Source organism: Micromys minutus (assembly GCF_963924665.1).
Source record: "Micromys minutus genome assembly, chromosome: 20".
Classification (NCBI taxonomy): Eukaryota; Metazoa; Chordata; class Mammalia; order Rodentia; family Muridae; genus Micromys; species Micromys minutus.
In genome coordinates, this window is record NC_137955.1 from 26,269,664 (window position 1) to 26,295,147 (window position 25,484).

The window sequence follows — 25,484 nt, forward strand, 5'->3', positions numbered from 1 at the left end:
TTAATCATAAAGATTTAATAATAAATCTTTCTAGCAACTTTATGGTTCAGAAACTTGCAAGTGCTTCAAAGAAGTTGCTACTTCCTTTAAATTTTAGGAAAACAAATTATGTGAATTTTCTAAACAAGTGATGCAGTTCATGATTTGTAACTAAGGTTTTGGAAGTTTGGAAATTGGGCGTGCCCGCGGCATCCTTACAAATACTTTTGGAAAGACGATTCAGATAATTTGGTTGGGCAACCAAATCCAAACCTAAGCAGGAACAGTGGGATGGCTGTGTCAAGGTTTTGTGTGCTAAGCTTCAGTTTGAAGAGCTATAAGGACCTTCACATAAAAGCTAAGTGGAAAAGATTTTGTTGTTTTTGTTCTATTATAAAAGTAGCTCATGCTTCAGAAATGCATCGATTTCTAAAATTGCTATGAAATGTACTGTAGTTCATTTCATACTATCTAAACTATTATATGTGATGGATTCTGCTAAGGAAGGCTACAAACTTACAACCTGGATGAATTATCCGGTATTATAAAAGAATAAGTGAAAATAATGGAGGATTCACTTCTATCCTGTCTTTAGAATATTTGGGAAAGATTTCAAATATGTAACCTAGAATAGTCTCAATTTGTTTACAGGCTGTACTAGCTGGTTTTGTGCCAACTTGACACAAGCTGGAGTTATCACAGAGAAAGGAGCCTCAGTTGAGGAAATGCCTCCATGAGATCCAGTTGTAAGATCTCAACTAGTGATCAAGGTAGGAGGGCCCAGCCCATTATGGGTGGTGCCATCCCTGGGCTGGTAGACCTGGGTTCTATAAAAAAGCAGGCTGAGCAAGCCAGGGGAAGCAATCCTAGTAGGCAGAACCCCTTCATGGCTTCTGCATCAGCTCCTACTCCAAGTTCCTACCTTGTTTGAGTTCTACTCCTGACTTCCTTTGGTGATAAACAGCATGTGGAAGTGTGAGCTGAATAAAACCTTTCCTCCCCAACTTGCTTCTTGGTCATGATGTTTTGTGCAGGAATACAAATGCTAACTAAGACACAAACTTTCCCATTTCACCCATGAGGTAAAACTCAGGTAACTTTTAACCAGTTCCATAACTGACTGTTTTGGAGGGATGGGCCACAGTACAACCTATGAATAACTGAGTACCCCAGGGTCTATAGTCACTAATGAAGGTGCTTTGAAAATTTATAAGTGGGAATTTTGCTTTTCTGATGTGAGGATTTTTCTGTAAGATCTGACTCAGAGTGACAGACAGAAAACATGTATATAAAATACTTGTTTGAATAAACAAAAGGCCATGTATTCTGAAGTTCTAGGCAACATTAATGTAATCAAATATCTCACCTCCTGTGCTTCATGGGCTATTAACTGGTCCATCAACAACCTCCGTCGTCTTTTTTCCCTTTGCTCACGTGCAGAAGCATCTTCTTCTAGGCGTTTCTGGATCTTTTTAATGTAGTCATCATCTGAGTAAGTGTTGAGCAGTTCTGCAGTTGTCTGGTCTGTGGTTTCTAAAGAAGTCTTGGATGCACTAAAGGCAACAGATTCTTGTTAGATTTGAACACAGTCTAATCACCTGTTCTTTCCTTGGAATAATAATGGAAGACTCCCAGAGAAAGCTGCTTTGAATTCTTTGTTAATTGATGAATACAAGCATTGGATAAATGTTGAAGCCTGTAGCTTACTGCTGACTCCATTTTCCTTACATCACTTTTAGATCTGTCCCTCCAAGATCCTTAGAATAGCTTTTTTCTTAAGCTTATCTCTTCTTTTCTTAGATCTTACGTTCTGCAATCTAACTAGAGACTCTGGCTTCTGTCCTGCATCTTTCCACTGGCCTCTTCTCCTGTTTTAAGTCAACAGTAAGCAAACTGTAGGTAATGCAAATGTCAGAGCAGATACCTCAACAACAATAGACTAGATATGGCAGACACAGTTCCTCTGTGGATGGTCTCATCTTACAACTCTCTCTCTCTATTCTTGCTCACAATGGTGCAGGCTACTCTAAGTACTCTGGAATGGGAATGTGGCTCCCTAGGGCAGTGGTCCAGCTTTTGTTGAGAGCTTAGCAATGGAAACTTGGCCCTATCTCCCATGATTTAGCAGAATTCTGACCTGGCATCAGCACAGATCTTCCCAAAAGTTGTGCGCCAGAGTTCAGTGAAATAAATGGTCCATTAGCATTAAATTCATAGCCTTTTGAAAGTTATCATTAAAAATAAAAGAAACATTTGTGTGTGTGTGTGTGTAGCAATTGAATCATCAATTCTCATCTGCACATGTCTTTGGAAAGCCACAGTGGGGCTGGATAAAATATATTATAAAGATACCTGCCAAGGAATAATGCTTATTCAGATTTATTCAGACTTCATATCATTAAAGCCCAGCATGGTGGCACAGGATTGTAATCTCAGCAATTGGCAGGTAAAGGTAGATTAATTTCTGTGAAAAAAGTGCCATCCTGGTTAACACTAATATGTTTCATGCCATCCAGGACATCACAGTAGACTCCCATCTCCAAAAATAAGTAAGCAAATCATTTTGGACAGTTTCAAAAGCATTTTCAAAGGTTACTATAATTGCATGTTTATGGAAATTCATGTAATTATTCAGTGAAATTCTTACTATTCTATTACCTAAATGTGCTGTGGCAAAGGTTCTATCCTAGATTAAATATAGGCCAGCAGCTTTTTAAACACTGTGTTTATTCTACCAAAAATCTAGTACACATAAATTTTCTGTTATTGATGAGTTAACTCATTCACTTTTCCATCCACCCATCTGTTTATTCATCAATTTAACGGCTCTCAAAGACTCATAATGCACAGTAATGATGGATAGAAATAGAAGTTCTGTTGAGGCACATAAATACATACTTATTAACCAAAAATTAAAATGATATTGAATGACATAAATATACTAGGGCTGCTGAATAGATTGTCAGATTAATATCTATGTATTTCAAGTTATCGCGCTATGTTAATTTGTAGAGCTAAAATGACTAAAAAAATAAACTCTTAAAAGTAAATTTCTCTGGTAATTTAATTCAAGATATATATTCATTTTCTGACATGTGGGTGTCTTGAAAGCAGTGATTATATTTTATTGATTATCTAATGGTTTACCAAATACTCATGGCAATTAATGAATTTTATTTAATAATTATCCGTGTAGAAATGTTGTCAAATGTGTATTTTGAGAATTATGTGGTAAATGTATTGATTCTAATGCCAAAATAGAATATTCAGTGAACCTCAGCTTAGTAAGCAGATAATATTAATATTTGTTTTGTTGTTGTTTGTTTTAAACACCCAATGGACAGCATACATGTACTGGTGAAGCCACAGGGCTACACATTGCTAGAAGTAAGACTTTCTGATTTTCACAAGAGGAAAGAAATGGGCTTTGAGGTGATATCACTCATGTTTGAAGGACTGTTAAGGTGTGAGTAGTGAAAGAGGCAGCTACTGAAACTGTTCTTTAGGTTCATGCTGTTTGTACACAGATTCTCTCTCTCTCTCTTACACACACACACACACACACACACACACACACACACAAACACACTAATAAAGAAAAGGTGGCTATCAACTTGAGAGTGATGGACATGGGAGAAAGTAAAGGCAGGATACCTGGGAAAGGCTGAAGGGAGGGAAGAAGAAAGTGGTATAATTCAAAAGTAATTTTAAAAATATTGCAAAAATTTTAACTGTTTGCTGCAAGCTAGTATGTAGTTCCTAAATGATTCCAGAACATCCTCAGCTAAAAATTCAAAGTGAATTTAAAGAGGAGTTAGTGATAAAAATCCTTTAAAAGCCCATTGCCTCATAACTTATCTCTGGATTGAACCTACGTTGCCCCTCTGAGAAGTTGGACTCCATTAGATGCCCACTTCTGAGTTCTCTTGGTAATCTCTGGCAGAATTAAATTGAACTTTCTTGGGAAACAACCAAAGCCATAACCAAAACAGAACAAAAGAATTAAAAGAATAGCCCACAAAAAGGACCCCTCCATACTTGTGGATAAGCAGAATCAATATATTAAAGTGGTTATTATTACTTTATCCAAAGCAACATACAGATGCTGGATGTTTACCACCAAAACTCCAATGACATTCTTCATAAAACTAGGAAAGATTATATCCTCCATGAAGGTTCTAGATTCCTAAAGCAATCTGAGCAAAAGGAAAAATTCTGACAATATTTCAATCCCTGATATCAAATTACAAGTCAAAGGTATGATAACATATCCACCATGATACGGCGAGTAAACAAGCATGCATGTCAGTGGGATGGAGTACCGGATCCAGAAATAGATGCAGGCAGCTACAGCCACTTGGATTTTGATGAGGGTACCAGGCTTTTATTGGAGAAAAGGTGGCCTCTTCTGCAAATACTGCTGGCTAACCTAAATATCCACATGTGAAAGTGGATTCCCATTTTATTACCTGACATAAAAGTCAATTCAAAATAAGGCAAAGAATTCCTTAATGGAAGACTCAAAAGTTTGAAATCACAGGGATATAGATATAGGTAAGAATTCACTATAAAGGACTCAGTACTTGGGGGAAGGGTGGTAATAATTGATAAATGTGATTGAATGAATTTCAAAAGCACCCACATGGCAGGAGAGAAACAGATTTGCAGATCTTCCTTGTACCTGTGAACCTGAAAGTTCTCTGTTTTAACAGGACAGAGACCAAGATGATAAAGGACATGCAGATCAAGGTAGGACATTTGGAATTTGTTCAGAGTACAGGAAAAATGAAAATATAAATATTTTCAATTTTCTTGAGTTTTTTTCATATCTAACTTTTTTTTTACTGTTTCTTTTCTGGCTTTTCACTACTCATTGGACTCTGCATTTTCTTACTCAGAACCATTAAATTGGGACTGAAGTATGTGTTGACTTGGGGGAATTTTCCCTTAATATAAAATTCTTCCAAATTACATTCTGGAAGATGGAAATTTATAGAGCTTGCATAGTTTCTATTTATAAAGGAATAAAACCCTACACTGCATCTATAGGAGGAGCATGTAATAGGCTATTTTCAATGACCTATAAGAAGAAGTAAAGGGGTATGGAATATGTTTATATTTCATTAAACGAAGTTATTAAAGGGGCACAATTTACAGAAGAAACAAAATTGCATAAGATTTGGTTAAAAAAAAAACTCATTCAATAATGCTTTATTGCTATAATCTGCAATAAACCCAGAAAACCTGACATGAAAGAAACCAAACTAAAGTCCAATCAAGGCTTCCCTACAGCACTTTTAAATTAGTGTAACAATTTTAGTAAATGTTAAAAAATGAATGTAAACTCAATAAAGTAAAGAGCACAGAAAAAGAAACCGACTTTTCATTTCCTGATACTCACATTCACATTGTAGATTGAAGTTGTTAATGAATACGTTGTCTGAATGTTAAGACATGCTCCATAAACTATTTTTAAATGCTCAAAGGTTTTTCACAGCACCTACTACATATTTTGAGAAGTAAAGCATTCTTTGTATCCTACCTTTCTTTAGCTTGGAGGTCCTTCTTTATCAGTGCTTCAAACTTCTTAATCTCATTGGCCACGTCCTTTAAAGAAAATTCGCCATCAGCTCTCTGCCTTTAGACGCCATTTAGAAACTTCATCATGGTCAATTAGTTGTAAGAGGTGACACAGAGTAGTAACTCAAAGTAACTAAGCGCCAAGATAAGACAAGCTGAAATGCTTTTATAATTTTGATTCCTTCTTTTAGATGAGGCTACCCTAAACAATATAGAAATTGTCTCACCTAAATCATTTATCTCCTGATTCTCTATCTTTTTAAAAATGTGTGTGTGTGTGTGTGTGTGTGTGTGTGTGTGTGTATGTGTGTGTAACCTCCAGTTTCACTCCTTCAATCTTGTTTTATTCGGGGTCTCTTGTTCTCTGCTGGGAATTATGCTGTCTCTGGCCCAATCTTACAACAAGAGTACTGGACTACAGACACAGAAATGTTTGCTGGGCTAACCATTGAACCATCTCCACAGAAGAAAGAGTCTGATTTTAGTAGTGCACCAAAAGATGCTAATGCAATTGACATTGATCAGAGTCTAGGCACATGTTATTTAAAGATAAGTATTTCTTACAAGTGTTTGTGGGGTGTGTTTTGAACATTTTTTTATGCAACCTAGCTCACTCTATAAGCTTTTCTCTAAATAATTTCAGCTCATGCTTATGTACTACAAATCTATATTAATAAATCTTCAAAAACTCTGGGACTTAGTTCCTAAATACAAAATTGGAGGCAGAAAAATATGTGTATAAATTCTTTAAAATACAAATGTAAATTATATTATTAGAGTTTCATAAATGATGCATGTATCAATACAAAAATATTGTGGGTTTAGGAATGAGAGATCTAGGGTCAATATCTTCTTAACAAGCACCAATCTACTACGATATAATATGTCAGCATCTAGATTTCAGTTTTCTTTGCATTTATAAAGGTAGGAAGTAAACATAGAACTGAGAAAAAGATAACTCAATAAAAAGTGAGGTCACAGTCCATATCTTGACCCATGTTTAGTTAATGGCAATTATTGTTACTCTGTTTTAGGTCAACAAAGAATAGAAGCAATCAGGAGTCATAATCAAAGCATAGTATTACTTTCCCATGACATAATTAGATTTTATCCTGTTGGAATGTTGACACTCAGTGTGGTCTAGTAAAATATCTCCAGTGCAGGTATTTTAATTTAAAATGTTTTATCAGCAACAAGTCAGCTAATATTTCTGGAATTTATAAGAGAGTACATTGCATGGTAAAGAGAAATGGCGTGTTCCCGACACTTACCCAATTTAGTAGATACCCTATGAACTCAGGGGTCCAAGTAAGAACCCCAATATTGGGAACTTTATCTCCCTGGCCTAAAGTTATAACCTGACACTGAGCAAACAAGAGTTCTGAAATGAAAAATGAAAATAACCATAACCATTGGAAGGTCACTCCTGCACATTGGAGAGGAGAGAGAGAGAGAGAGAGAGAGAGAGAGAGAGAGAGAGAGAGAGAGAGAGAGAGAGAGAGAGAGAGAGAGAGAGAGAGAGAGAGGCCATTCTCTATTAAGAGATACAAGACAACTGCATGTGACCACCACTTACCTCTGCCTCCTTTTTCTTTTTCATCAGTTTTTGAGCCTCAATAGCTTTCAAGGTGCGGTTGGATTCAGGCTTGGGGATCTGTATAATGGCTGCCTGGATTTTGGCCATTATTTCATTTTGTCGTCTTCTGTTTAAGCGTTGCTGAGTATGGTGGCATACACATTAAATTATTCATTCAGCTTGTCAAAATAGCAAGAATGTAGCATATATACAGATACACAAATACACAAGTTATCTGTTGAAATTTTCAGAACTTGGCGATTAACGAATGCACAGGGTGTCACAATTGTGTAGCATTAGAAAAGCAGTATTGGCATTATTTATATTGAAAATTTTGATTCTAAAAACAACATTGAAATGCTAAGATTAGGCCTAAATAATGTATGTCCTATCATCATACGTTGGTACAAGAATAGTCAGGGGTTTTAAATACAAAATTATTTTAGTTCTTTATCAACATTCATAACCAGCCCAAATATGAGAGTAAATTCTTTCTTTCAGGAAGCCCCTGAAAACTCTATAGACCCAACAGCTGCCACTAGGAGAGTCAGCTTCCCCACAAATCTACCTACACATGAGTTCAAAGACAACCTCAGCACTGACTCAACACCAAAATATAAAGCATTATTGGCTTATCTCTTAATAAGGCAATATTTATTTTAAGGACAATATAAACAAAATGATGTGATTAAAAGTGAAATACATAAAATATTATTAAGTATTTTAAAACTAAATAGTTTATGAAAGTAATAGGTGTCTTTGCTACTGAAGCATTATTAGAACTATATTAGAACTAAATTCCTTAATGTCTACATCCAAGGAAAATTACATTTTTGACTAAAATGTAGAAGGCATTTTAAAATTTTGATTTCAGTTTCCTAAAATGTGAATTTCTACTTCATCGCCATATGTTTATTTTCTTTTTCTTATGAAAATGAGAAAACTACAGGCTTTGTCACTTGTCTTGTTTATTTCCTATGGCCATGTTTGACAATCTCTTTTCCATATAATTCACAGTATCCTACACTCCTTGGCTTCTTTCTCTGGAGGTTTCCTGTATTACACATGGCTTTTCACATCTGGACTGGCTGGTTCAATGCACACAAGTTCCAGCTTTTTATGTCAATGTAGGATTGCACTTAAAGTGCCTCGTCTCTGCTATGCAGAAGCCTTGAAGAATGACTCTATACTCCACAAACTAACAAACAGCTTTCTATGGTTTTCCTCTTGAATGTGTCCCTCCTTCTCCATGAGAAGCTTACTCTGTACAGGATAGATCACCTTCCTAACATACCAATCAATTTAAAAAGCAAGTTTCAAATATAACAGGAAGAGTAATAGTTCCATTGCCTGTAGTTAGCACACTCCATGCATTTAGCCATTTGATATTCTCTTATAAAAGTCTTTAATGATTTAATGTTTCTCTTCCCATGTCTTTCAAGGCATAGATCATTAAAGACTTTGTTTTTTCCAAAGAGGTTTTAGAATTAGCAGCAACTTACACAAAGCACTAGCTAAGGACAGTGAAGATAAGATGCTTCACATAGTTGGTGAGAGAAATAATCCATGAAGTAACCCCCTAAAGTAAATGGAGAGGGACATAGAGACCGGGGCATTGCAGAGAATGGGACAGAATGGGGAACAGGGGAGCAGGAAGTGTCCCTCCTGTCTTCCCCAGAGAAATAAGAGTTGAGGTCCTTTGGTCAGTAGGGTGGCTAGTAGCAAATTCTTTCCCAAAGGAACTGAGGACAAATTTCATCCAGTGAAAGAAAGCTGTCCTGTCAGGCAGTTGATAGCTCTCAGCCACAAGTGTAGTGAAAGCCAGTGCGAACCAAGAATGGGAAAAGAGAGAGTCAGGTGAGGTGAAGCAAAGCCATTCTTCATGACACGCAATCTATGCAGGGAGCATCCGGTGAGGCAAAGCGAAGCCAAACATCACACTATGCTATCGATCCAACATACTGCTTATGCGCTGTGTGCTTACTACAGGTAGAAATGAACCACCAAGTACAATAGTTATTAATGAATTTTCAGGAAGAAAAAGAATCGATCTATGGAACCTTTTCAATATTAAAGTGTCTTTGCTCTTCCTCAAGCTTTTGAATTTTTTCACACTTCTCAAAATGCATTCGGGCAAGATCTTCCTTCATCTGTTTACACTTCTCCTGAAACCTGCATGTAACCCGCATCAGATTGAAATCGGTTTGGCGTGGTATCAGGTTTTTAAGTCTCTAGATGGAGAAAGCATTTCAAAGGTTTTGGTTACTGGAGAATGAAAGATATGCTGGCATTGCAATCATATTGTATTAAATATAAATATAAATTTATACACATCACCGCTGTTGATAATTAAAATAAAATATATGTCATTCATGTCAACTAAAATTTTTAATTGTGTATGGACAACAAAAATAGTATAAAATAGTATTTACATTCTTTCTTATGGTGTCATATATATTTTAATTTTTTTTGGTCTGGTCTTGATTTCCTTGTTTTTTTTCCCCTTAATCAAAGACCTCTTTGAAATGTAAATACAGAGAATATTTAATAAAAAAACAAAAACAAAGAAACAAAATACTTCTTTGCTTTTGGTCCTCAAACAGCACTCCATGCTCTCCTCCAAATCTTTTCCTCCACTAACAATTGTCTCTGTTTCTATAAAGTGTGTTTTATACTTTCCTTGATCTTTTATTCCCCAACTATCTAACTATTGCTTGGCTGTCTTATTTCCATGTTTCTTGAGAAGCTACTCTGTGCTCTCTCTCCTCATTTTTAAATCACTCTGATTTTATTTATATATATATATAAATAAATATATATATATAAATATATATATATAACTGTATTTTTCTTCCTAGTATGTAAACATGAAGTCAGTGGGGGTTTTCCCAGTGTTATCCTTGTGCAAAACAATTGGGATGAAACTGGAACTCAATGAATGTCTATACAGTGGACATCAGACTCTGGAAGCCCTTACAGCCCATTGTATATTATTCACTAAGCTACATAAAAGTCTAGTGTAGGTAGGCAGAAAGAAGTCATCTACATCCATACAGCTGGAAAGCATGAGCGAGAAGTCTCTCAGTGGCTGCCTTGAGTCAACCAAGGTGGTACATTGAAGACTAATCCAGAACTGAGTTCTTAGCTTTACACCGAATCAGCCTCCCCATGATTTCTGTTTACTTTGCTACCAGACAAATACTGGTATCCAGTTACGGTAGAGCAGTTTGAAATTGGAGTTAGCCAACTAAAAACTGGGAAGAATTCATCAAAACACATTTTTCTGACTGTTTATAATGCTCAAGGATTTTTCTAGGTGTTTGAGGGACCCAAATCTTATTGCGTGGCAAACTTATGAGGAACAGGCAGCACCGGGAGATGAACATATAGGCTCCAGTCTCTACAAGAATGTACATGAGCTGTGTAGACAGCAGGGATGGGAAAGATGTTGGGGAGGAAGAGACATGAAATTGGGATGTTTGGGTGGAAGAAAGGGCAAGAATAATCTAGACATCTATCTTCGAGGAAACCCTGTCAATAAACATGAAAGGACTTGCCTTTGTGTTGATCAGTACAAGAAAGTAATGTGGAGACTGTTTAGTGAACTACAGCGGGTTTTGCTCTCAGATGGTGACACAGTGTATATAAAACTGCAGAAGTCTGTGCTGAAGAGCCCTACTGTCTAGCAGTGAGGAAATGAAGGGAGGGATGATGTAATTGCATTCAATCTCACTGATAAGCAGGAAAAGTGCTGGGGAAGAGGAATAGACTTGAATAAAGTATCTGTAGTGTGGGAGGGCAGGGAAATGGTGAGGGCAGATGAAGCAGCGAACGGCATTATCATAAAATAACACCGAGAATGGCTGGAAACACAAATAGCCTCAATGGAGCATCCCCAAGACTACAATCTCACAGTCTGCGGCAACACCAGCTTTTCCTGTGGGAACGCTATTAGGTCTCTTTCTGTACCCACCTCTCGAAAAGCCTCACTTTTGAGAGTCTGAAGCCTCAAGTTTGTCTGGGGTTGCATGGTTTGTATCTCTAAGCCAGTCAGCCCCGTTTTCTTCTTCTTCTGAAGAGCAATGTATAGCTGATACAGGAGTTTGGTGGCTGCCCCGGGCTTCTCTGTGATGATGCTTTGAGCCACATTCTGATCAAACTGCACACCCAGCAAGTGAAGTGTAGGTTCCAAGCGGGAGAAATTATTAAGTTTGGCAGTTGAACCCCTAAAGGCAATAATATGTTCATAATTATACATTAATTTTAAATGGTACAGTACTATGAATTATCCCAACTGCCCTTAAGTCTTTTATTTTTCTTAAACAACTAAGTCATGAAAATGCATGGGGATATTTGTCTTATTGGTTATGTTTATTTGAACTTTGTTTTTCTTGAAATAAACCGAAATGTATTAATTCTATATAGTTCATGCTGTAAATTGAGGATAAAATTTACTGTAGGAAATAAGTACTAAAACACAAATCTATGCTGCCCGGCAGATAAAACACTATGGTTTTGAAAACTACGTTGCATTAAATTATTATTTATTATTGCTAATATCTTGTTAGTCCTAAATTTTAAACTGACAAATCAAACAACGGTCCTCTCAAAAACTCTGAATACTGTTTAACTGAATGATAGTAGCTATGGAAATCACCGTTACCTTTCAATACAGTCTTTATGGTAATTCTTTGATGTGAAAAAAATCTACAGTTTAAATTTTATTACTTTTAATTATTTAATTGCATTATAGCCTCAAGACTTTAAGAAACTAATGAATTCGTTAACTTTCTCCATCAATTAGTATTGTGCTAAATAACCATGCTGCTAAGGGTATACCTGTTTATTAAATTTAGTTAATTTCAAAAATGTATTGCTATATGGGACTAGAGAGATAGCTTTAAGGCCACTTGCTGTACTTCCAGAGAGTGTGGGTTTGATTGTCTCTGCCCACATGTCAGCTCACAGATATCTCTAAATCCAGCTTCAGGGGATCCATATGCCATTATTTGGCTTTCATGAACACTAGGCACTCATGTGGTGCACATACATACATTCAGGTAAAACCTCATACTCAAAAAGTAACTAAATAAAGATTATTGAAGTGTTAAACATGCACAAGACATAGTTATTACTTTTAGGTGTTCATAGTTAATAGAAATAAATTTGACTGAAAGGCAATAAAATTAGATGTTGCTTCAGAGATCCCAAGTGGTCTGTAATTGTTAGTGATTTAAAGAGACATTCAGTTCATTTTGTGACTCTTATCAATTTAGTCACATAAAAGTGTTCTGGGCTTTGATCTGGATTTTTAAACTGTCTATTTAAAAGATTTACTTATTGATTTATTTTATGTACGTGAGTACATTTGTCACTCTCTTCAGACACACCAGAAGAGGGCATTGGATCCCATCACAGATGGTTGTGAGTTACTATGTAGTTGATGCGAATTGAACTTAGGACCTCAGGAAGAGTAGTCAGTGCTCTTAACCACTGAGCCATGTCTCCAGGCTTGGTCTAGATTCTTATCTTTCAACATTTAAATCCATTCCTAATACAAAGACCACTCTAGGCATACTCGAATGTAATCAAAGTGCACACCTAAATTTCTTCCTCGGGATTGAGAGTTGCCATGTATTTGAGTGACTGTGAAACAGTAGTGTGCAGATTGTCACATACATCACCCACTGTGTATGTTCAGAAAGATGGTAACTGAGAATTATCTACCCAAACTAGGTTTGGTCATAGGTTGAACTGCAGAAAACCATGAATCAATCTCACTTCCTGCAAAGCTTAGCCCTACAGTAAAAAAAAAAAAAAAAAAAAAAAAAAAAAGCAGCTCCTTGCTTCTCGCTTTCATTAATTACATGGCTTCCTGAATACAGCATTTGTCTGCTAATATTATAGTCTGGCTTCCAGTTTGGCTTAAAGATACCATTAATAAACCAAATATCAGAGGTAAAACAAGAGACTCCCCCTGCAAGATATAATGGGTATTCTAAATTCCCAACCATCCAGAGTTGGAAGAACACAATTTGAAGGATCTGAGAAAAACTGTGATTGTTAAGCCGTGTGCAAGTCAGCTCAAGAGGATAGTCAGCTCTTGTTTTTGGAAACATGAAATCAGCTGGGACATCTTTGCCCTGGAGACAGAGAATATGATGTAAATGATGACCTCTGAGGGAACAAGGACTGTGTATGGGGAAATGTTTCCTTGCCCTCTGCTGGCCGTCTTTCCTTGCTAAGGGACTTAGGTCTCTCCTGCTTGCCACCAGCTCACAGAATACACCTTTTCTCAACAAAAGAAATGCTACCCTCAGGAAGATAGTTCCTTATTTACTATTCTTTTTCCTTTTCACTAATCTGCTTTGGTGACACTAACACAGTTTTAAAGTGAATAATCCCCTCAGAGTTAGACAGTTATTGTTAAGGTTAAGTCATTTCTAAGACATGTAACTTTATGCCACTAGCAGTTTATAGAGTACAATTTTTATTTCATATTAGAATAAAGATATAAAAAGTATGAGTTGATGATTATATGCCTTATCTTGGGGTTTCAACTGCTCTGATAAAACACCATGACCAAAAGCAACTTGGGGAGGGAAGGGTTTTGTTTCATTTTAAATTCCCAAATAATCATCTATCACTGAAGGAAGCTAGCTGGGCAGGAGCCAGGAGTAATGTAGTTTCCACAGACAAGCACTATTTCCTGCCTTGCCTTCCATGGTTTGCTGGTTTAGAGCTGACGCACCTTACTATCCACAGAGCATTGCTTCCCAGAGCCCTGCACATGTAAAGATCTACTAGAATGGCAAGACAACTTTTATACAATTTAAGTGCACACACTTTTAATAGTTTAAGTCTTCTCTACCTTACAGTGTAATTCACTTGGATATTTTCACCTTGTGTTTAAAACCATAAATGAAGAATGTTGATGTAAAAAATCATGCACCAGAAATATTGACATTGCATTAAAAATGAGATTGGAATGGATCTTTAAAACTTCTATGGCTAATCAGGTGTAGATTTTGACACTGATTTTTTTTATTATAAAAATGATATTGTAAATTTAGCACGGTGAGGGAACAGGACTCTGAGTACAATGTTAAGGATATTTGCAATTTATTTGAAAAATATCTTATATTACTTTGGTTGCTATGATAAAAATTAAGACCAAAGCAACAAGCAGAGGAAAGAGTTTATTTGCCTCACACTTTTAATCATAGGACATCACTGAAGAAGTCAAGATAGAAAATTGAAGGTGAAAACAGGGGAGTGTTGCTTATTACTGGCTTGTTCTCTATAAAATGCTCAGCTTGCTTGCTTATAATACCCAGGTGTCTAAAGGCAGAACCAGGTATAGTGGGCTTGGCCCTCCTGCACATCAATTAATAATAATAATAATAATAATAATAATAATAATAATAATAATAATAATAATGATGATAGCTTCATGACACGTTCACAGGCCAATCTAATGGAACTAATCTTTCAAGTGACATTCTCACCAGGTGACTCTAGTGTGTGTCAAGTTGACAAATAAGCTAAGGAAGAAGCTAACTTTTGTTAAACCATGTTTCAATAACTTTGAACACCTGGGTTTTGTCATTATTCTAATAAAAACTGGCATAAACAAATAACCCTGACAATACAACAAGGAAGAGTATCACCACCGTATCATTGGAACAGAGAGAGGACAAGAGCTAAGTCTGCTGAAGAAAATTAAGAGGTTTCAAGAAGGGTGGTTGTTTAGATAGATCCCAGTGGTTTTCCCAAGCCATAGTGAAGGAGTGATAATGTGCAGAAGGGTTTGAACCAGGATAACCTCCATACGCTCACACGTTTGAATGCTTGGTTCCCAGGTGTTAGAACTGTTTGGAATAGATGTTTGAGGTTTGGTTTTGTTGGAGAGATGTATCACTGAGGATCAGCTTTGAGGTTTCAAAAGCCCACACTGTTACTTCATAGACTCTCTCTCCCCCTCCCCTCCTCTTCCCCTTCCTTCCTCCTCCCCCTCCCTCTCCCCTCACTCTTCCTTCCCCTCCCCCTCTCCTTCCTCTATTCCACCCTCCCTCCTCCTTCTCTCCCTCCATGCTTTCACCAATTTGCCTCATGTCTGTGGATCAAAACGTAAGATCTCACTTAGTGTTCCAGTGCCATGCCTGCCTGCCTTCTGTCATGTTCTCTGTCACGCCATACTGATCAAACATGCTGACCCTCCACAACTGTGAGACCATTAAATTCCTAAGAAGCTAATTGGTCATGTGTCTCCTTACAGCATTAGGAAATTAATTAAGACAGTTCAATTAGTGAGATGTTTGAAATGCGTGCCCTCTTAGCATTTATCTAGACATTTACACATTCATTAATTCACCCACCAAAATAAGCAATCACTGAAGTTTCACTAAATCTGCAGTTGGACCTATTAGACCATCAAGAATCAAAAGGAAAACAACAACAACAATAATAAATACCAAAGACATCCAAAAATTGAGGGAGTTTAAATATGCAATGTTGAAAACAAAAAGAAATTGGCACCAAAGAGAACTTTGCAGAAACATACAGCTGTGAAATATGTTTCTAATGTGCAGAAAGTGTTAAGCAGAAGTATTAGAAATCTGGCTGCATGCATGTAACCTCAGAGCAGCCTATGTGTATGAGAGTATCTGAGAGCATGAAAGAGGCAAAAAAAAAGAGTGTTTGGTACCTACCCTGGAAATCCTACACCTGGAAGGCTAATCTTGAGTCTATTAGCGCCTATAAAGGTGGTAACAAAAGAAACACAGGATTAGCAGGTCAGGCAGAAAAACTAGCTGAGGAAATCAGTGAAAAGGTTGTGCAACATGCCATAAGGAAGTGTGTATGTGTGTGTATGTGTATGTATGTGTCTGTCTCTATCTCTCTGTCTCTCTGTCTTTCTCTCTCTCATTGTGTGTGTGTCTTTCTGTGTGTCTGTGTCTATGTGTGTGTCTCTCTCTCTCTGTGTATATGTGTGTGTGTATGTGTGTGTGTGTGAGTGTGTGTGTGTATGTGTGTGTGTGTGTGTGTGTGTGTGAGAGAGAGAGAGAGAGAGAGAGAGAGAGAGAGAGAGAGAGAGAGACAGTTAGGCTTGAGGACAATCTCAGTTCTTACAATCCTCAAGAACGGAAGGTTTGTAACACAACAGGTTTTGTATCGATTAAAATATCCTGTGTCCTAGAAGCTTATGAAACAAGCTGGGAAGGAAAATTACAAAGACTTAAATAGTATGAAAATATATTCACAATGTATACCTCCTATTATGTCATAGAATCTTCCCTGGACACCTTGTATAGTTTACATCCATGAAGAAATGAATCACCTAAAAAAGAGGATGTATCATGCATTATTCGGCCCAGGACTATTCCATCGTAGAAATGTTTGTTCGGGAAGTGTCAAGTCAAAAGTGATTTGGGCTGGGCTGCTGAGAATGGGAGGAGAGATCGTTGGTGAAACAGTCACTCTAAACAGGAGAATCTGAGCTCTACTCTCAGAATTTCAGCAAATGTGCCAAGAGTACCCCCACACTTGTAATTCTAGGGGTGGGAAAATCTGAACAGGAGGGATAGATCCTATTGCTCAATAGACAAGCACTCCAGCTTACTTGGTGAGTCCCAGCCAATGAGAGACTCCACCTCAAACAGGGAAAACCAATGTGGACTGTTCCTGAGGAATGGAAGGAGAAGTGAGATGTCCTCAGGACACTTACACACACACACACACACACACACACACACACACACACACACACACATGATTGCCTTTTCAGAATTGTAAAAATCAGGTATCAGATAAGGACTTGCAATAATTCAATTTATGTACAGTTATTTACGAATATGCCCACAGATAAAATAGTCACACATACATTACAGGCACAACCTCCATTATGTTTTGTATGTACTTGGTGAGAGAGCATTTATACCTGATACCAACAATGATGAAAATAGCTTGAGATTAGTTAGGTCATGAGCCCCAGAGGAAACTACCCTTATTCTGTTAAATGGGCATAGCCATATAATGACTCCTAGTGACATATTTCTATACTTGTTGACCAGTATATTGCTTAACCCTTGTCAGAGAAGGTGATTTTCATCCTGTAGAGAGTAACTCATACAAAAGATGGCCAAAGAACAATGTGAAGAACATGAGAGACTTGGATGCACTCAGTCTCACACTGACTGTATCACACACCGCCCTTCATTGTTCAAGAATCCACACTTAGGAGGGGGCAGGAAGAATGGGTGAGCAAGAGACTGTGGGCAATGTCAAGGAAACAAAGACACTGATGAACTTTACATATGAACTCACAGACACATAGACAAGAAAAACAAGACCTACGCTGGGTCAAGCAAGAGAAAATCCTATCATGGAGAGGGGTGAATGGGCACAAATTCCCACTTTAACAGGAAGCTTCTTATGGGTGCTGAGTGAGTAAAATCGGTTTGCTTCAATGGGAGGACACAGGCTGGATCAAACACTCCAGGGCAGGCCTTGTGTTCATCGGTAACTGGCTCACACAAAATGGGCATCCTGTTCTTTTACTAACTATATGTGCTCCTTTTGTTCTTATTTTTAAGAGAGAGAAAGATCACAAACTTGAGTTGGTCTGCAAGATCTCGGGGGGGGGGAGATGAGTAAGGAAGAATACAATCAAAATATATAAAGTTGTTTTTTAATAAAAAGAACGTACTGCTTTCTATGTATAAGAATATACATTTTGCTGTTTTTTACCTCTCATTATTTCCATGCCTTCTTCTCTACTTCAGAGACAGTCTCTAAATGCAGCAGCAGTAGCTATAAAATCCAGCAATCAACAGGGAATGCGATTGTCTGAAGCCCCTCAGAAAAGATTTTATTTTTTAAGCCTACCACCAAATGGTAGTAGACTTGCCTGACAGTGCTGTGGGAAAATCTTTTTCTTGTTTTTGATTTTATGTTTGTTTGTTTGTTGTTTGTTGTTCCTTGTGGCTTTGTCATTGTTGACCTGCCCTAAAGATCATTCATTGAAAAAAGCCAATGATATTTTAAGGATATTAGTACAAAGCAACACGTGGCCCATATTCAAGCTCCCTGTCGTGGTGCTATCAGCTGCTCCAAACAAGAGCCTTCTCAAGACTCAAAAGATCTAAGAAAAGATGTGTGTTGAGGAGACTGAAGATCCCATAGTTTTCTGGGCATCATTTTATAAGGCAACATAGATGTGTGAAAGAGTATGTGTTCCAGGAAAAGATGTGAGGATCCAAGACACGTCACCCGTCATGTCTCTTGCCAGGTTAAGGTATTACTACCACAGGAAGTAGTGAGTAAGGAAGGAAGAACTAGAAATATCCAAAGCAAAATGTGCTTCAACACTCTCACAGAATCACCCAACAAACAACAACTTGTCCAAATGTGCACCAGCTGATCACTAGGCTGTCGAGTAGAGGTTATAGGAACTATATTCAGCAAGGAATAGAGACTTTACAGAATTTGTCCCAAAAAGTCATCAAGGAAACCAAAAGCAGCTGAAATTGCATCCACAGCAAATAGCAACAACAGCCAAAAGTGTAGAAATTGGCGTCAGCAGATGTGGGTCTTTGAATGAGATCTTCCCCCAGTAGTCTTGGGCATCTGAATACCTGATCCCCAGGAGGTGGCTCTTTGTAGAGGATTAAGAGATGTGGCCACTGGGATTCAGCTTTGAGGTTTCAAAAGACACTATTTTGAGTTAGGTCTCCTTGCTCACTGTTGAGCTGAGCTGCTGTTCTAGCACCAAGCCTGCCTACCTGCTGCAGCCCTCCCCACTGTGACAATGATGACTCATCTGTCTGGAATTATAATCCTAAAATAAACTCTTTTAAAAGTTGCCTCAACCATGGCGCTTTTTCACAGCAAGAGATAAGTAACCAAACAGCACATTATATTATTTTCCATGTTCAAGGATTAATAATTCTCACACATACAGACGAAAGACCCACATACAGAAAAAGACCCGATAGAAGCTCTCTGATGTAGCCTACAGAAGACTTTACAATGGATATTAAAATATTTTCTAATTTAAAATAACTGTCCAACATCAAAAAACAAAAAATAAAAAAATATTTACAAAGCTAAAAGAGATAATTTTAATTAGAATGAGGCAAAAGCCTCAGCCATAAAGACATGAAAATTATAAAAATAAGAAGCAAACAGAATATCAGAGTTTAGAATTACTACTTAAAGTTGGCCTAGCTAGTGTGGTTAATGGAGATCAATACTCAAGAGTTATACTGGAATGAAATGTTCACCATAAGAGTTCAACTACATGTTTAAGTGGACAAAAGATATACAAAGGTATATCAGCTGAAATTATTCAAGCATAAGACTATAAGAAAAGAAATGAGCACAATTTCAAAATACCCAACCTGCAAGTAATCAAAACATAATTAAGCTGGAATGAAACAAAATGAAACAAAAAATGTGTCTCAAGAACAGACATCATAACAAAGTCATAATTTAAATTACACAATAGGAAAAGTGTTTGTAAATCACTTATCTGACAAGAAACTTACCTTAGAATTTGAAAGTACATAGAACAATAGAAATACAGCCTTGTTTAAAAACAGTATCAAAGTAGGCATTACAGTAATGAACGTGGATAAGTAATAAGTGGACATAGATCTTTAACATCATTAGATATCAGGGAGATACAGCTTAAGTTGACGGTATAATACCAGTTCAGCCTGTCAATGTGGCTGTAATTGGAGGGAAGGTAAAGAAGAACTGGGAGGAGAAAGAAGATTAAAACCATAATCAGAATATTTTGTATGAAAAATTGGTTTTCAATAAAAATAACATGAAAAAGATAATCACAAGTGTTGACAAGATGATAGTAAAACTGAAACCCTCATATACTGCTACTGTAGGTTGGAAAAGTGTGATGGCTTTAGAAAACAGCACATGTGTGCTTTCATATTTATATGTATAATTAATTTCATATATACATATATATAATTAATTTATGATATATATCATGTCATAATATGTATGTATCATATCAATGCCACTCTTAAGCATACAGTCAAGAGAAATAAATACTCAAGAGGTATAAGAACATAGTACATACAGTACAATATCCATAATAAATAGTAACCCCAGTGGAAAAACTCAAATATTCATCCACTGATGAACAAATTGTGGCATGTCATACCCAATCCAAGCACATTGGGTCATCAACTTTCACATAGTGAATTACAGCCTGAACTTCAATATTATTGTGTGAGACAATTTTGTGTATCTAAGACAAAATTGTGTATCTTTAGTAATAGTTAAGTCCTATTGAGTATTTTTAAAACATAATAATAATTCTTCACAAAGGAAACTATATTGCATTCTGTTTCTTCTCTTTAATGAAGGAAGAATCAGGGTGAAAGAGACGGCTGAAATGTTAAGGGTATGTGTGTCATGTACAGAAGACTTGGGTTGTATTCCCAGCACATAGAGGCAGGTCACAGCCATCTGTAACTCCAGTCTCAGGGGATTTAAAACCTTCTTCTGCTTCTGTGAGCACAGCGTGGATGTAGTTCACAAACATTTGTATTCAGGCAAGTACTAATACACACAAAAATAAAAGGAAATAAAAATCACAAAAATAACAAGAATAAAAAAGATGAAGAGGAGGAGAGAAGAAGAAGAAGAAGAAGAAGAAGAAGAAGAAGAAGAAGAAGAAGAAGAAGAAGAAGAAGAAGAAGAAGAAGAAGAAGAAGAAGAAGAAGAAGAAGAAGAAGAAGAAGAAGAAGAAGGCTGAATTAATAAAGAGGTAGAGATCTAGCCGAAGACTTTAGAGGTATAAACAGGATTAAAATATGACTTTTTCAGAACTTAGTCTCATTGGGAACAAATTCATTCTTCTTCTTGAGACAACAAAGGTCTAAATGCCAACAGTATTGACTCTGTGGTTTTGAAAGATAATGTAACCTTACCTGCTCTCAGAAAATTCTGAAAAATCACTCTGAAGTTCAAACTTGAACAGAACTTCTCCAATTAGATAGCCATTAGAAAATGCCTTTGCAAATGACTTGGGGCCTGAATTTTAAAACATTGAAATAAAAGAGTAAATACAATGTTAGTGTATGCTGTACATAATCAAACCAGCATAAGCAAACAAGATTATACAATGTCTTGGATGTATCTATTTCTAGAAACATCTTTTAATACCCAAAGCAAAAGATTTAAAAATAGACATTAATATCCCCAAAGGTAAACCAGTAGTTGATCAGCAAAACTTTAAAAGTAGAAAGTTGTTTTCAATTAACATTAAACAAAACACAGTATGTTAAATAAATAACCTTAATGTAAAAACCACCATCAAGATATTCCATAAAACTATGCTTTAAATAATTTAGCTATGTCTCCAACCTACAGGGATGGACATTTTCTCCAATAGAAATTCAGTCTGATTTTCTTTTTAAATACAGACTTCATTTAAACCTCTAAAGTAGTGGAGATTTTACTAAAATCATCTGTCCATTTAAAGACAATCCTTCTTGAACACAATGAGATCTTACTTCACCACTGCCCCGTACATATTGAGTGGAATGATGGTACCATCTCAGAACAGGGAATCCTCAAAGGAAATAAAAACAGCTAAGCCGTAATCTCAATGTGTTAAACAGTCAGTATAGCACAAATGAAAACTACTTGAGATTTCATCTTTCCATAGTCAGAATGGTTAAAACAACAACACATCTCACAACAAGTACTGTTGCTGGTGCTGGTGTGTACATCAGGAAAGATGAGCCCTAGTCCCTGCTCTGGAGACTGCAGACCGGGGCAGCCACTATATAATGGCGTGGAGAATCCTCAGAAATAGAAGCGTATGTCTGCCATATGACCCAGGGGACCCACTTCCTGTTGTGTTCCTGAAGAACTCCATATTCCATTCCACAGATCCTTGCTCATCAGTGTATTCATCCTCACGCTATTCATTGTGGGCAAGGAAATGGAGGCCTTCAGCTGATGAATGGAAAAACAGGTTACGCATAGGTAACAGTTATGCATAGGTAATAAATATTCTATTCAGAGGTAGAGGATTCTATTCAGAGGTAGAGGAAACGGAAACCATAGAAGTTGCAGGTAAGTGGGAAGTGGATGAAATTGAGGTCTATTACGCTGAGGTATGCTGAACCCAGAGAGACAAACATCACTTGTTCTCTCTTACTCTTTCTTTTAAGACTGTCCTAAGTGTGGGTGCGAAGAGGATGGTAATAAGAGAATGAGGCTCAAAGGCCTCACTCAGGAATCTACACCAATGGAAAGGCTTTCACATCTGACTCCAACACACAGTTTCACATAGATTGACATTTTCTTCTCATAGTACTCAATATTCTGAATTTTTAGGGCTCTACAACACATTCAACCTGATCACACTTGTTATTTAAGACCAGTTCATCAAAAGTGACAAGTTTTGCACTTATTAGTGGCCTTGAGTAAGCTTGCCCTTGAGAGCCCAACTTGATCCTTACTCTATAGCTACTCTTCATAGAACATGCTCATTTAAGCCTGATGATTTTCACCATCAGTCAGTCATACCTGTCCCTATGATGATATTGTCCTTAAGGAATGGACACCTCTCAGCGAACAATTCAAAATTCACAGTACATATTTATTACCTTCGTGAAATAAGCTTGTATGTCCCAGTCAAGGTACCCAATGTCCTTACTTAACAGGGCACCACTTGAACGGCCAAGTTAATAAACACTCTTTGGTTATTGGCATGATCTTTCATTAAATGGGTGCCATCAAATAGGATTTAAAATCTAAAGCTAGTCAAGTCCCAAAGGCTCTGGTCTCCACAGGACAGAACTATACCATCATCCTCTACACTGTTGTTCCTTTCCATGCCCCTGGGGGGTTCCCAATAGAGGTCTCATCAGGAGGGAACATCAGAGCTAGTCCCTGTTCTGGCTGCCAGCACTGTACTCAGTCCGTCATGCTGTCGCTACTGTCAATCACATCTTTGTTTCTGTTTCTTCCCTACTCTCCTCTCTAAGCCATCCCTATCCTCTTCATGTCCTAACCAGCCATCTGACGTAGAGCAACTGTATGACTGTAGTTACATCTTTCTTCCAGGACCTAGGCCTTTGGGGTTTGGATTCAATTTTTAAGCACACTGCCTTCCAGAAAGCTGTTGCTTCATCTCTTTCCTTGATGCCCCCCTCTGTAGCGTGCATTATATTTGCTTGTGTCTATCCACAGCCTGGGGTTCACCCCATAAATAACCAGGATACAGATTAATACTGTTCTAACACCCTTGATATAGCAGATAACGGCTTAGAAGTACAAAAAGGATTTACTTAAAAATAAACTCATAATCTACTTCCTTCAAAATGGCACAGAACACTAATTAGGTATCTCTGATAGAGTGAAAGTCAAAGGAAGATTAATCAGTTATTTGTTTCACTGTCTAGAGAGTTTACAATAAAATATTATAACATATTGTTCAGCAGATTTTTATGCATTTTCATGCATTGAAAAAAGGTTTCAAATTTATTGCTAGATGGGCAAGAAGGATTACAATGAGTTAAAAATCCAGCGGATGGGAAGAGCCACAAAGAAGACCGTACAAATTAAAACAAGCACAAAAGAATGCATGCAGGGAATGAGGCAGAGAAAGGAAGACAGAAGGAAAATAGAGATGGCAGAGATATAAAGATTACGAGTGAACGTATTGTCCACATATTAACAAGATTCAACAGGTCAAAAAGGAAGGAGAGATCAGAAGGAGAGGGTAATTCAGGGAGACACATAATTATGAAAACGGGAAAATCATTTCTCCCCTTTGTTTCATTGTGTTTTTCTCCCCACTCAGTGTCACTAAGTAGTGTGACTAATTCCATAAATCAGTGTACCACTAGCCAGTATTTCCTGTGTGAAGGAGTGGCAAGTTTACTCCAGGACAATGAACACTAAATACTACAGGAAATAGGGCAGGAACAATCTTCATCTTTAACACATTACTTTTCATCGGTGATGGGGGCTATTTAGTGGGAGCTCAACCCCTGTCTCCAACCCTGCATGTCACAGGCCTGGTCCTCATCACTGAAACTTGAATTTGGCAAAATCTTTAATGGGGTCCTCTGTGATCTAGATGTGATCTGCTGGGCACTAGTGTAGGTGAAATGGCCATGGGATTTTGTATCAACTTGGCCCAGAGCTAGTTGGATGAGATACTTAAGAGTTATTATCTATATTTCCAAGTGGTAGAGAAGGATTTAGATAAAGGGGCTCTGTCTTATATACTGGTCTGTGTATACATCACTTAACTCTACCTAATTAAGTAGCAATAGCTTTAATGTGTACAAGAGGAAGATTGAACCCTAGTCCATAAAGAATTGTCTGAGAATTAATTGAGACATTGCATGTAAAGCACATGAAGTCATGACCGATCTACAGTGTGTTCAGTGATGGTTTTATGGTCAATATTACACTCTTAAGAAGATGGGTCTTGTTAGTTATATAGTCTATACACTCAGAAATAGATCTTCAATGATGATGTTTCATGCACACTTTCTCAAAGAAGAATTCAGTTCTCAGAAAGCAAACACTGGACACTGTCCTGAACCCCAGATGTGAGTTCACCAATAGGGACAGGTAGAATATAATATCTTGACCATTCTGGTCAAGCCTTTAGAGTCAACTGATTTTTTTACAGAAAGATATTGAATGGTTTGCATCTAATGAGATAAATAAGCGTTAAGCAACTCCATACCACTTCCCATCAGATATTTCAAGACAATAAAGGACAAATTTTAGAGAAGCCTGGCTTTTGGATTGGCAATAAGACTAAAACACATGCCACTTCTTACCAGTGGCCTTGAGACCTTTATGATAGGATCAAAGATCCTGTCTACATCTCAAGGGCATGTTTTAAAACCTAGCAAATTCACCTTTTTGAAAGCAATAGAGGCCCCTTCTGGCAACTGGGAAATAGCCTGTCTCTAGGAGGCCTTGGCATTTCTTAGAGCTGGCCAGCACTCACAGGAAGACCTTGGCCTTCTTCCTTGAGCATAACCAATTCCACAGCATAATAAGTATAGATAATGATAGTTTTTGGATCAAACAACAAACCTCCTCTTATATCCCAGCTCAGACAAAAACAAGAGACTGCCCACAAAACTAATGGGACCAAATATCCCCTAACATGGCTAGTATTAGTAAAGGCTCCTTTCTTACAGATCTCGGTCTGCTCTGCTTGCTTCTCCCTGTTTCTAGATATGACATTAAGAAATACATATGTAGCAGAAAATAGAATTTTCTGGCATCAATGAGAGGAGAGGCCTTTGGTCCAGTGAAGACTCATTTTCCCAGTTTA

The 25,484-nt window shown here is 37.3% G+C and overlaps 1 protein-coding gene across 2 annotated transcripts in view; it reads right to left on the bottom strand.

Moving 5' to 3' along the window:
* SPEF2 (sperm flagellar 2) overlaps window positions 1–25,484 on the bottom strand; it is a gene marked incomplete at both ends in the record, with an annotated part of 153,734 nt that overhangs the window by 123,211 nt on the left and 5,039 nt on the right. Inside the window, 6 exons of one of the 2 annotated variants that reach the window (XM_080933724.1) lie at window positions 1,346–1,532; window positions 5,522–5,586; window positions 7,136–7,276; window positions 9,196–9,366; window positions 11,109–11,361; window positions 21,094–21,196. In XM_080933724.1, coding sequence (XP_080789850.1) covers window positions 1,346–1,532; window positions 5,522–5,586; window positions 7,136–7,276; window positions 9,196–9,366; window positions 11,109–11,361; window positions 21,094–21,196 — 920 coding nt within the window. The remainder of the gene's footprint in view (window positions 1–1,345; window positions 1,533–5,521; window positions 5,587–7,135; window positions 7,277–9,195; window positions 9,367–11,108; window positions 11,362–21,093; window positions 21,197–25,484) is intronic. The other variant, XM_080933725.1, reaches the window with a different exon arrangement.